The 11,178-nt window shown below is 57.7% G+C and overlaps 1 protein-coding gene across 8 annotated transcripts; it reads right to left on the bottom strand.

Moving 5' to 3' along the window:
- Window positions 1–2,282: 2,282 nt before the first annotated feature.
- SLC2A8 (solute carrier family 2 member 8) lies at window positions 2,283–11,024 on the bottom strand. 8 transcript variants are annotated; one of them, XM_082402705.1, is made up of 10 exons: window positions 10,855–11,024; window positions 10,601–10,766; window positions 10,144–10,350; window positions 8,599–8,698; window positions 6,971–7,170; window positions 6,073–6,216; window positions 5,865–5,973; window positions 4,949–5,122; window positions 4,398–4,543; window positions 2,283–2,928 (listed from the first exon to the last, which is right to left on the bottom strand). In XM_082402705.1, the coding sequence occupies exons 1-10, from the start codon at window positions 10,908–10,910 to the stop codon at window positions 2,791–2,793; spliced, it is 1,440 nt and encodes a 479-aa protein (XP_082258831.1). In that variant the 5' UTR covers window positions 10,911–11,024; the 3' UTR covers window positions 2,283–2,790. The 8 variants fall into 8 exon arrangements, with proteins under 8 accessions (XP_082258831.1, XP_082258832.1, XP_082258833.1 ...); XM_082402706.1 differs by having other exon boundaries at window positions 10,601–10,763; XM_082402707.1 differs by lacking the exon at window positions 10,601–10,766 and having other exon boundaries at window positions 10,855–11,023.
- Window positions 11,025–11,178: the final 154 nt, after the last annotated feature.

Genomic DNA, 11,178 nt, shown 5'->3' with positions numbered 1-11,178 from the left:
GCCCTCGCACAGAAACGAAGACCCAACACAGCCAAAAATAAATTAAAAAAAAAAAAAAAAAAAAAAAGCTTATCAGCAGGAAGACGTCTTCAGTAATCTCAGGGGCAGAAGCACACTTTAACAGTGTTCGATTAGAAGTGTTGGGAGAGGAGATTCCTGAATATTCTGTCCTTGGGGGCTTCCGTGCTGCCCCAGGGGATATTTCAGTGGGCTTCCTCAGAGCGTTGATGGAATTTCCCCACAAGCCTGTTGATCTTCACTAATCAAGCAATTTTCTGATGAGCAATTTAGTTTCAGAGGCATTTTGACGTTAAGGAGATGAGAATGTGTTACCTGGGAAGGGGAAATGAGTTTGGGGGTCCTAAGCCTCCTTTCATTTTGTACTGTCTCTCTCCCTTTCAATCATAGCTGGTAGTGTTTTTCCCAATATGATTCTACATTTGTGGGTCTTCTATGAATCTCATTGGGATTCACTCATTAAGCAAGTCACACCCACAGATCTCTTTGAGATCAGCTCTTCTCTACCTTGGGCTTGTGTGATTTTTAGGCTTACAACTTCAGAGGTCAGAAGTCTGAAGTGGATCTCACTGGGCTAAAGTCAAGATGTCTTCAGGGCTACTTTCATTCTGGAGGCTCTAGGGGGAGAATCTCTTTCCTTGCCTTTTCTAGCGTCCAGAGGCTGCCTGCATTCCTTGGCTAGTGGGCTCTTCCAGCTGGTGTGTTCTGCCCGTGCCACAGGCCCAGCAGGTGCTAAACCCATAACAGCCACTAGGAGGTAGCAAGGGGTTTCTTGCCTTAGTCTTGCGAACCCACCTATGGCCACTGGGGGGTAGCAGAGTGGTTCACGCCGCAGTTGATTCCGCCCATGTCCACTGGGTGGTGTTAGGGAATTTCTTGCCTCGTTATCAGAAGCCAGGATTCTCTTGGAAGTTGTTCTGGGGGTGGGAGTGGGAGATGGGGTGGATGTCGGTTGGCAGCGCACATTTCTATCCCAGGCTGGGTAAAGTGCAGCTTCTGCTGCACCTGTCTTCTGGGGATGTTTCATCCTGCCCCACTTCTTCATGGACCTGTGCCTGATGGTGCTGGACTGGGCTCCTGGGGTAGATACAGGGCTGTCCGCTGGGGCTGGCTCTTAGTCCCTGAAGCACCTTGTGCTCGGATGGGAAGGCCTTAAGGGAGTGTACGGGGACCTCTGAAAAGTGTGTGTGTCCACAGTCCTTGGTACCTGTAAGTAGGTGCTGGTAGCAATCAGAGGTTGCTGAGGCAGTAGGGTAGGAAATAGAGTATAAAGAGAAACACTTGTAAAGATTTCAAATATCCCCTTATGAAGCACCCCTAGAGCCTCACAACCAGCCTTGCATGCAGCTCCCCATCACCACCACAGCCTCCCACCCTTACCTGCACAGCCTTACCACCACCAGCACCTAAACTGATTGAGCACTTATTCAGTGCCATCCTCAGATTTAAGTGCTTTACACGATCAGCTCCTTTCATCCTCATAACAACCCCATGAGGGAGATAACATCATTATGCCCATTTTACAGATGAATGAACTGAGGCTTAGGGAAGTTAAGCAACTTGTCCTGCTCTCCCCTGGACCACTCCACACTTCCATCCCCCTTGTCTCTGGTCTCATTACAAAACTTAATACAAGATGTCAAGGTGGGCACATGCTGGGCTGCACAGCCTGAGAAGTGAATAAAAACAGGTTACGGAATGGGAAGTAGGGCGTCCCACTTCTGTGTAGTGATGCTGGGAAGCATGTATGTTGGGGGAGAGATCTTTTAAGACAGAACGAAATTCTCAACAGAGGTTCTGTCTGGTAAGGTGCAGGTGTGAGTATTTTATTATTTATCTAAATAAAGGAGTTAATATTTGTAAAGTGCTTAGGATAGTGCCTAGCAGATGGTTAACTGCCATAAAAAATAATTATATTACATAAATCTGTGTCTTCCAGTTTTCCTGCAATAAACATGTATTACTTATACAACAGACAATAAAAGTAATTTGTAAAAGACTTCTGGCTCCATTAAAGTTAATATGAAGGGAGGCTTCTTTTTTGCAGGAGGAACTCAAGATTTGATGACTAATGATTCAGGGGACTGAACCCAAGGAAAGAGTCAGAAATGACCTCCAAGTGCCAAAGGCAAGCCTAGCTGACCACGAGAAAGCAGATGCATAGATGTTCTTGGCAAGACTCAGTTCGTGGGAGGCCTAGTTTTATGGAAGGGACAGGAAAATGCCTTCTGGACTGCAGCCCACACAAAGAGGTCATGACCTGATTTTCTGAGTCAAATATTTATTTGGCAAAGTTCCTTCCTGATAAGGCAGCCACGTGAGAGGAGTAACCATGGCTATCACCCAGCCTCCAAAAGCATCTTCTCCAGAAAACGAGGAACCAAGAGTCCCCCTTCTCCGCTGTCACTTTCGTGTCATGATGGAGACGGCACGTGGAGGACTGCCCACAGGACAACAAAGCGTCTCCGAGATGTTCCCTCCTCACGAGTCACAGGGCAGCAGTGGAAACTGGACCCAGGGGCTGGGAACTGGACCCAGGGGCTGGGAACCTTGTCCCCGTGCTTCACTGGGCTGTAGAGAGCTGGGCAGGAAGGAGGGGCCCCAGAGGACAAGGCTCCAAGGGGCTACAGTCCTGGCTGCTGACTCCCTGGGGGCAGGCGGGGCATCCAGGCTCCAGCTGGGGCTCAGTTTGGAGTCACAGGCGGGCTCCATCCCCTCCGAGGCCCAAAACCGGTCCAGCTAGGAGGGGCAGCCGCTCACGGGAAGGGGCGGTCATCGCCCCTCAAAATGGGCTGTGATTTGCTCCAAAGTCTTTCCTTTGGTTTCAGGGACACATGCCAGAGTGAAAAGGACACTGAAGATGCAGAAGGCAGCGGCCAGCCAGAAGGCACCGTAAGGCCTGAGCACCTCCTGCAAAGAGAGTGGAGAGGCCATGCATGGACGCGGCAGGTCAGGAGCCCTCACGCCCCAGCCGAGAAGCCGAGGCCCCACTCGGGGCCCACCCTGCCCAGGCTCATGGGAGTGGAGGAGGTTCCAGGCTCCGCCATCCAGAAGCCTGAGCTGAGCACTGTCCAAGGTGTGGAAGTTGTGTGGCGGGGACACTGAGGCTCACTGTGACGAAGTGACTGCCCCCAGGTCAGAGACCTGCTATCAAGTGACAGCTGGGCTTCCTCCCCCAGTGTCTGACCCCAGGGCCCACAGACCTCCGCTCTACTGGCGATGGGGGCGTGTGCACACACGGGGACACTCAGGGCCCATGCGTGGAGGGGAGAGGGAGCGGTGACTTTCAGTCAGTCAGTCCACCCTCCCAGCCCGGCCCCAGTGACCTCCCAGGTGCCGGAACCAAAGGCCACTCCCTTTCAGCTCCTCTTCCTCTGGGACATGGTGACCTCACCCCTCCCTCCTTGAAGGCTTTCTCTTGGCCTCTCAGCACTGTACACCCCCAGGTCACTCTTAGGTCCTTTGGTGCCATCCCCCTCCTTTACTGTCTGTCCCCTCCAAGCTCCCGGCAAGTAATTTCCGCCCCCAGGCCTCTGCTCTGGTCTTCCTGACATGCCCCCCGGGGCAGCACAGGCTCTACACAGAGTCCGGTCCAGCCCCAAGCATCCACTCCTCTCATGACCTGCCTCCCCTTGCCCCAGCCCGGCCTCCTGGTGCTTCCTCCTCCCACCACTGTGCACTGTCATACCAGCCCCTGTCATAAAGGCGACCCTGTCCGTCTCATTCACTGCTGCTCTGGCACCCTGAACAGGTCTGGACATGGTAGGTACCAGGAGACCTGGGGGGAAATGAATGACTGAACAAATGGCTTGACTGTCTGCACCAGAGTGGTCTCCCCTATTGGATGGGAGGCCCTGAGGCAGGGACCATGTCTGCGTCAGTCCATCCATGAGAAGGTGGCAAAATGTTGAACTGAACTGATGCTCCCATCAACCCTAAGAGGAAGGTACGTTACCCTTCTCCATTTCCGGTCAAGGAAACTGGTTCAGAGACGGGTGAGCAGCACACCCAACGTCACCCAGCAGGGAGGCGGCCAAGATGGGGATGGAGCCCAGGCCTGTTGACTCCAAAGCCGGAGCTTCTCTCACAGCCCTGCTTCCCAGCCCGTGTCCCCAGAGTCCAATGGGGGAGGAGGTCAGCCCTGCTGTCCTTGCACCTGGACAGCCTGGAGGTTCCTGAGTGGCCACAGCCTGGGTTTCTCGCCTGCCCCGGCCCGTCTGCTCCCCCTCACCCCTGACAGAGATGGTGTCGCAAGATGCTGGGGCCTCAGCCTGCATGCAGAGCCACGGACCCCAAGTCTCTCGCAACAAGAGTAATTCTGAAGAGTGCTTCTCTGCCGACTACGACGTGAGGGGGAGGCCATCGGGGCCCGCGCTCACCATGAGGCTGCTGAACTCTTTTGTCACGAGAAAGGCCATGAACCAGTTGGTGAGGACGCAGACGCCCGTGGCCACGCCCTTGACGTGCAGAGGGAAGATCTCAGACATGAGGAGCCAGGGGATGGGTCCCCAGCCCACAGCAAAGCCTGCGGGAGCAAGGTAGGCGTCAGGGCCCACGGGGCTGGACCCTCAGCTCGCCGCAGACCACCTGGGCTGAAGCCTTGCGGGGCTGGCCAGCTGTGGCCTGAGGGGGCCTGGATCCCAGCCTGGGCCCGCCAGCTCAGCACCTTCCCGCCGTGGGGTCTCAGGCCACTGTCCTTACTTCTTATGCGTCAGGGCTTTGCTACGGAATGGGACAAGGAGGGGCCTGCTTGGAGGGCTGTTGTGGAAGTCGTGTGAGAGGAGCAGAGACGGGCTCAGCTTGGTGCCTGGCACACGGTCAGAGCTGCAGACGCAGAGGTGAGGCCGGTAGGCCTGGCCTCACTGGGAGCCACAGGAACCCGGTGGTGACAGGGCGGCCCCCTCACCCCCGACTCAGCCTCCCCACTCACCAGCAATGAAGAGGCACATGCTGCCCACCGCCAGCCAGGCCAGCCCCACACTGCCACTGGCGGGCTCCATGGAGACAGGCGCCAAGAGGTCCACGTGCGAGGAGTTGCTAGGGCCGCCCTGGGTCAGCTTGAAGTAGGCGCCAAAGGCGCTGGTGCTGAACACCATGACCACACCTGCAGGTGGAGTGCGGCAGTGGGCAGAACGGGGCAGGGGGAGGCGGCCCGCGGCCCGGGCACGTGGTGCTGGGGGGCTGGAGTCTTCGTGCACCGTGGGCCACAGCAACGTGGCCCGGATGCCTCTGAGAGGGGCAGTGAGCAGAGCCCTGCCTTACTGCACTCACCCCAGCCCGGCCCTGCCAGCCCCGGCTTGGACCTTGAACCTCAGCAAACTCCAAGAAGCTCCTGGAAGCAGACCCTCCCTGGCCCGAGGAAGCAGGAGCAGCCACAGAGGCCAGACCCACTTTCCCAGCAGCACCAAGTGCTCGGTGGGGCTCAGAACACGAGGAGCCTCACTCAGATCATCCTCTGGTCCTCACAATGGCCCACGGTTACCCCCGTTTCACAGAGGGGAAACAGGCTCAGGTAAAGTCACTTGCCCAGAAAGACCACAAGCTTCTGAGCCACTTCAGCCCCGGGCCCTCAGTTTCCTCATCATACACTGGGCCCTGATGGCGCCTTCTTGTAGGTTCACTGTGAAGGTTAAGGTGTGATGCAGCGATGCCGTTAGCACGGGCCTGGTCTGGAACAAGGGCTCAGTGAGAGCTCTCCTGAAGTCTTGGCCTTGTTCTCAGGGACACTCAGCCATTGTCCTCCTCCCTCAACGTGGTGACCTCAGCAAAGACCCTCCAGCCTGTGGTGGGAGGCTGGCCTGGGCCACCCACCTGCAGAGGGCTGAGCCGTCACCCTTGGGCCTCACCTGACAAGGCCAGGAGCAGCCTGCGCCCGGCTCTGTCCATGACGAGGGCCGCTACGGCCGTGAACAGCACCTGGATGATCCCCACGATGACCGAGGCCAGGCTGCTGTCCTGGGGAGATGGGCCGAGGCGGGTCAGGCGAAGACCCCGGGACTAGGTCCCACCCATATGGCATCCAGGTGAGGCAGGCTGGGGCAGAGGCCTCTTTACCTTGAACTTGGCCTCCTCAAAGATGGTCTCTGCATAGAACATGACAGCGTTGATGCCCGACAGCTGCTGGAAGGCCATCAGTGAAATGCCGATGATGAAGGGCTTGTAGACACCAGGACGCCACAGCTGGGCCAAGTGGAAGCCCTGCTCAGACGGAGACCGGGCATCAGTGCTTCTCTCTACCCTGTCCCGAGGGCGCCCCAGCTTTGAGCCCACCGTCCTGAGGCCTGGTGGAGTAAGGGAGCCTCTGCTTCTTGTCCCGGCCCCACCTGAAGCCTCTGCTTCAGGTCCCTGCATCACTTCAGCCTCCGATTTGTAAGGTGACAAGATCCTCACCTCCCCACGGCCCATCCTGATTTGTTGGGGGATCCACAAAGATGTTCTATGAGCAAAGAGCCCAGGGCTCCCGAATCCCACCAGCCTTGGGTCTGGGCCTGGGCCAAGCGCCACCCCCCGCCCCACTGATCCTCACCACCACTGCCGGACACGTGCTATGACTCCCACTTTACAGGTGAAGAAACTAGGGCTAAAGATGGGAAGGTCACACAGCAGGTAAGGGGCAGAGACTCAGTCTTCTCCCCTGCCCGACAACTCCCTGTTTAAAAAATCTAAGTCCTCAAGTCTGCACGTGCAGTTTCCTCTGATGTGGCCCGGCCTTTCTCTTCCTGGGACAGGAAGATCACGGCTCAGGCTTTCCCAGGGATGTCCAAGGCTGGGGCCCAGCCAAGCAGTGGGGCTCGAGCAGGCCTCTGCTTGCTGGCACACAGGACAACACCCCCAATCCCACCCGCCACTGTGTGTTTACAGCCTTTGCCACAGACTGTGTTGACCTCCCCTGGCTGCAAAGGGGCGAGACCTCATGGTCCCCTCCCCCCAGCTCTGGCTCCCAGCCCCTCACCTGGTGCTCAGCCCCAACAGGGGGCTCTTCCCAGCCCTGCTCGGAGCCCCACAGGAACTGCATGGCGGCCATGGCTTCCTGGCGCTTGTGCTGAGTCAGCAAGAAGCGAGGGGTCTCAGGCATGCAGCACATGAGCAGCAGCATGAAGGAGGGGGGCACACAGCCCAGCACGGCCAGCCAGCGCCACTTGAGGACCCAGCCTGGGTGGGGTGGGGTGGGTCAGACATCAGAGCTGGGGTGAGCCAGCCTGGACCTTCTCTGGGAGTGCCTGCCCCCTCGCCAACCCCAGGGACACAGCTTAAGGGGTGGGGACCTCACTATCTTTGCATGACTACCCTCGGGTTTGTTGTTGATATTGTCATCATTATTGCTAAGTGTTGTGGAAACGATGGGGGGTATATCAGTGAATATTTATGTAGCCATTAAACAAAGGCGCTTGCTATATATTGACGTGGTATATGGCACCATTCGTCTAAAAGGTAGGAGCGGGAGAATAAATATGCATAGTCCTCCTACATGCAGACTCTCAGCAAGGCTGCCAAGAGGCAGGCAAGGCTGGCGCCTCCGGAGAGGAAGAGGGACAGAGTTGGGGGAGACTTTTCACTGAAAACCAGTCAATCAAAACTCACAGAAATTGATCAATGAAAGTGCAGATTATGATGACCTGGAGGAAATTCTACGGGTGTGACCCACATGTCTGTACCGAACGTCAGTGTCTGTGCAGGGGCTTTGGCATACCGCTGGCCCCGCAAGGCAGCTAGACTGCTGGCAGGACTCTGAACGAGAGTCAGGATGGTAAGTGGGTAAAAATGAAAGACCACGGACCCGCACGTCAGCTACTCTGAAGAACCAGAGGGCACGTGCCCCGGACCCTGCCACGGCCCGTCAGGCCCGAAACCCCCATCCCCCAACGGTTCTCAGGCCATTCCTTGACAATTCTCATTTGGGGCCTGCTGCCAGGCACTTTTCAAAGTGTCACTTAATTTAATCCCTCAACAGCCTCAGACTAGGTAGGATTATCTCCACTTAAAGATAGGGAAATTGAGGCTCCCAGGGGCGGTGTGACTAGTCCAAGGTCACACAGCTAGTAACTGGCAGATTCCCCTAACCTGGGACTGTCAGATATGAAGCCTGCCCTCTTTCTATCCCAGCTCAGTTCCAGTCTGCCTCTGGAAGCTTCCTCATGCTGGCCCCAGCTCTGACCCTCAGGTCCCCTGGAACCTGCCTCCTTCAGGCTGCAAATCCAGTACTGATTCTGAGGGAGACAGGCTTGGGTTCTCCAAGCTCTTAGGCTAAAGACTCTGGAGTGCCCCCTCCACCCCCAGAACCCTAGTTTGTCACCACACAGCGAGGTACTGACCTAACCAGTCAGCCCTCCCTGCACTCCTGGAATGGGCTTCTGCTCTGGGAAGATGAGGACATCACCTTCTCCAGCTCTCCCCAGAACTTTGTCCCAAGACCCGCATGACCCAGGGTCTCAGGGAGGTGGTCTGGGAACCTGGCATCTTGGGCAGTGGCTGTGTGACCTCAGGCAAATCCCTTGACCTCTCTGAACTTCAGTTTCTATATCTGTAAAATAGCCACAAAGCCATTAACAGTTATCAAAAGAGACAACATGAAAACTATACCTGCCAGATAGGCTAGGAGGATGCCTATGACGACCATCAGCTGCACACAGGAGCCGAGCAGCCCCCGTACTTCGGGGTAGGCAATTTCGGAGATGTAGACCTGTTGGTAATTAAGATGGGACTTTACTTGGGGTCGAAGAGTTCTTAAAACTGAAAACTCTCAGCCATTCAGAGCTGAGGAGAGCCTCAACTGGGGCAGCTGCAGGCCCAGTGGGCTCCTAACTGCAGGCCCTGGTCCGCAGAGCCCTCCGCATACCTCCCTGCCCCCACCAAGTGATCTGCAGCAGGTGTTTAAAGGGTATAGAAGTGGCTGCTATGTGTGTGGGGCGGGGGCGAGAAGGGCTTTTCAACCTTTCATTTATTGTATGTATACCCTTGACAAAATGCAAATTCTGATGCAATAGGTGTGCAGTGGTCCAAGATTCTGCCTTTCTAACCAACTCCAGGTGACACCCAGGCTGCTGGTCCAAGGACCATACTTTGAGTGGTGCCCTTGGAGTGAAAGCAGGAACTCTTCACCTCAGTTGCTACCAGTGACTGCCACGGCATCCTCTGGGCTCAGGAGCCAGAAAGCCCTTGCCCATGCTTCTAGGTTATTCCATACCTTATGCCCATGTCTAAGACAGGTGTGTTTTTTGCCCAGTAAAAAAACCCTCCAAAATATAAAATCCAACCTAGCTGCTGTCTGTTACCCAGCAAATGCAGTTGAAAGGAGTGGTAGGTGCAAAGGGATGGATTCTGAGCTACTGCTCTCAATCTTGACCAGGTTAGGGTGTGGGTGTTTGATCATCCAAACTCATGACCAGCGGCAGTTCACGGGTCACCCCGCAATCCCAGCTGCCAGGGTCCATAGTCCTTCCACAGGCCATGCCAGGGCCAGGGCTGTATGTGCAGGGTCTCACTGAAGCCTCACAACCACAGCACGAGGTAATGCCATTATTCCCATTTTACAGGCGCAGAGAGGTGCTCTGCCCTGGTAAGTGGCAGAGCCGGGATTTCACCCAGATGTCCAGCTCCAAAGGCAGCCTGGGCAGTGCTGGGTCAGGAGGTGGTGAGAGAGAAGCAGGGGAAGTGGCTGGAGGACCGGTTCCTGAGCAGTGAAGGGGAGCCGCAGGTCCCAGCAGCCTTCGCCCCTGGGGACAAACCAGAACAGGATTTTCCTGCTAAACTGTAGTCAGTGGTCTGAATGACAAGGGGGGGATCTGAGCCATACTGTGAGGCTTCTGTTGACCATCTACAGATGCCATCTTATTTGTAGAGCAAAAGAGAGAACCTGTTAAGTGGCACCATCCTGGGCTCCAGTAATAGCTTCACCACTGACTAGCTGTGCCTAAACAAAGGACTTCACGTTTCTTAAGCTCACTTCATCTGTAACCAGGGACAATAACAGCGGCTATTTCCAAGGCCCGTTGGAGTGTAAGGAAGACGAAGCAGGGAAGGGGCATGGTGCCAGGCAGGCAGGAGGCCGCAGCCAGGGAGAAACAAGGCCCCCAGGTCTGCTCCTTCTCCCGGGTCCCAGGGCGCCAGGCTGGGGGACACACTCACCGGGGCCACTAGCGAGGCAATGCCGCAGGCCAGGCCGGTGAGGAGGCGGCCTCCGAGCAGCATCCAGACGTTCTGAGCCGCGGTGATGACGGTGAAGCCGGCCACGAAGGGCACGGCGCAGAGCAGGAGGCTCAGCTTGCGCCCAGCGCGGTCCACGAGCCAGCCGCCCAGCACGCCCCCCGCCGCGGCGCCCAGGGTCACGATGGCCTGGGGGCGGGGCGACCGCCGGCTGAGGAGGGGGCGCCGGGGGGTGCCGCGGCCCAACCTCGCCCTCCACCCCACCCTCAGCGGCCTTGGGGGAAGGGGATGGGCGACCCCTGGCAGGGGAGCCGGGACGTACTCGGCGGAGGGTCTCAGTGCCCGCCCGAAGCCAGGCAGGGGGAGGGTCCTGGCGCCCATCTTAAGGGTGGGCGAAGGAGGGTCCCAGGGGGGCTAGAGGGTGAGCCCGAGGCCTCACCCCGAACCAGGAGGCGGCGGCATCGTCGAGGCGCAGCGCCGGGGGCGCGGCGCGCCGCAGGCTCGGGATGGCCGGGGAGCTGTAGCAGAGCGCGAAGCCGAAGCTGAGTGGACCCAGAGCAGCGGCGAAGGCGGCGAGGAAGACGCGGCGGCCGCGGGGAGCGCTGCTGGGACGGGGCGGTCGGTGAGCGGGGCCTGGCGCAGCGGGAGGGGCGAGGCAGCGCCCCCGGGGCTCGGGTTCCCCTGTCCACTCACCTGCCTCCCGGCGGCCGCAGGAGTGGCTGGGTCTCCTCCTGGTCCCCAGGCGTCATGTCCGCGGCCAACACTTGCCCGGTCCGCTCCGACGCCTGAACTGCCGGGGGTCCCGCGAGCGCGGCCTGCACCGGCCTGTCGGGCCAGAGCCAGCCAATGAACGGTGAATGGTGGCTCTGGGGCGGGGTCGGAACGGCAGCGGTTATGGGAGCAGCCAATGGGAACGCAAGGCGGTGTTCGCCTCTGGGCTAGGGGCCGCCCTTGAAGTCAAACCGGACCAATGGAAGCAAAGAGCCGGTAGGCGACGAGCCCTGGAACCGCCCCTAG

Source organism: Balaenoptera borealis, assembly GCF_965194805.1.
Source record: "Balaenoptera borealis genome assembly, chromosome: 8".
Classification (NCBI taxonomy): domain Eukaryota; kingdom Metazoa; phylum Chordata; class Mammalia; order Artiodactyla; family Balaenopteridae; genus Balaenoptera; species Balaenoptera borealis.
Note: the sequence above shows the minus strand (reverse complement) of the source record. Positions and strands in the feature narration are given on the sequence as shown.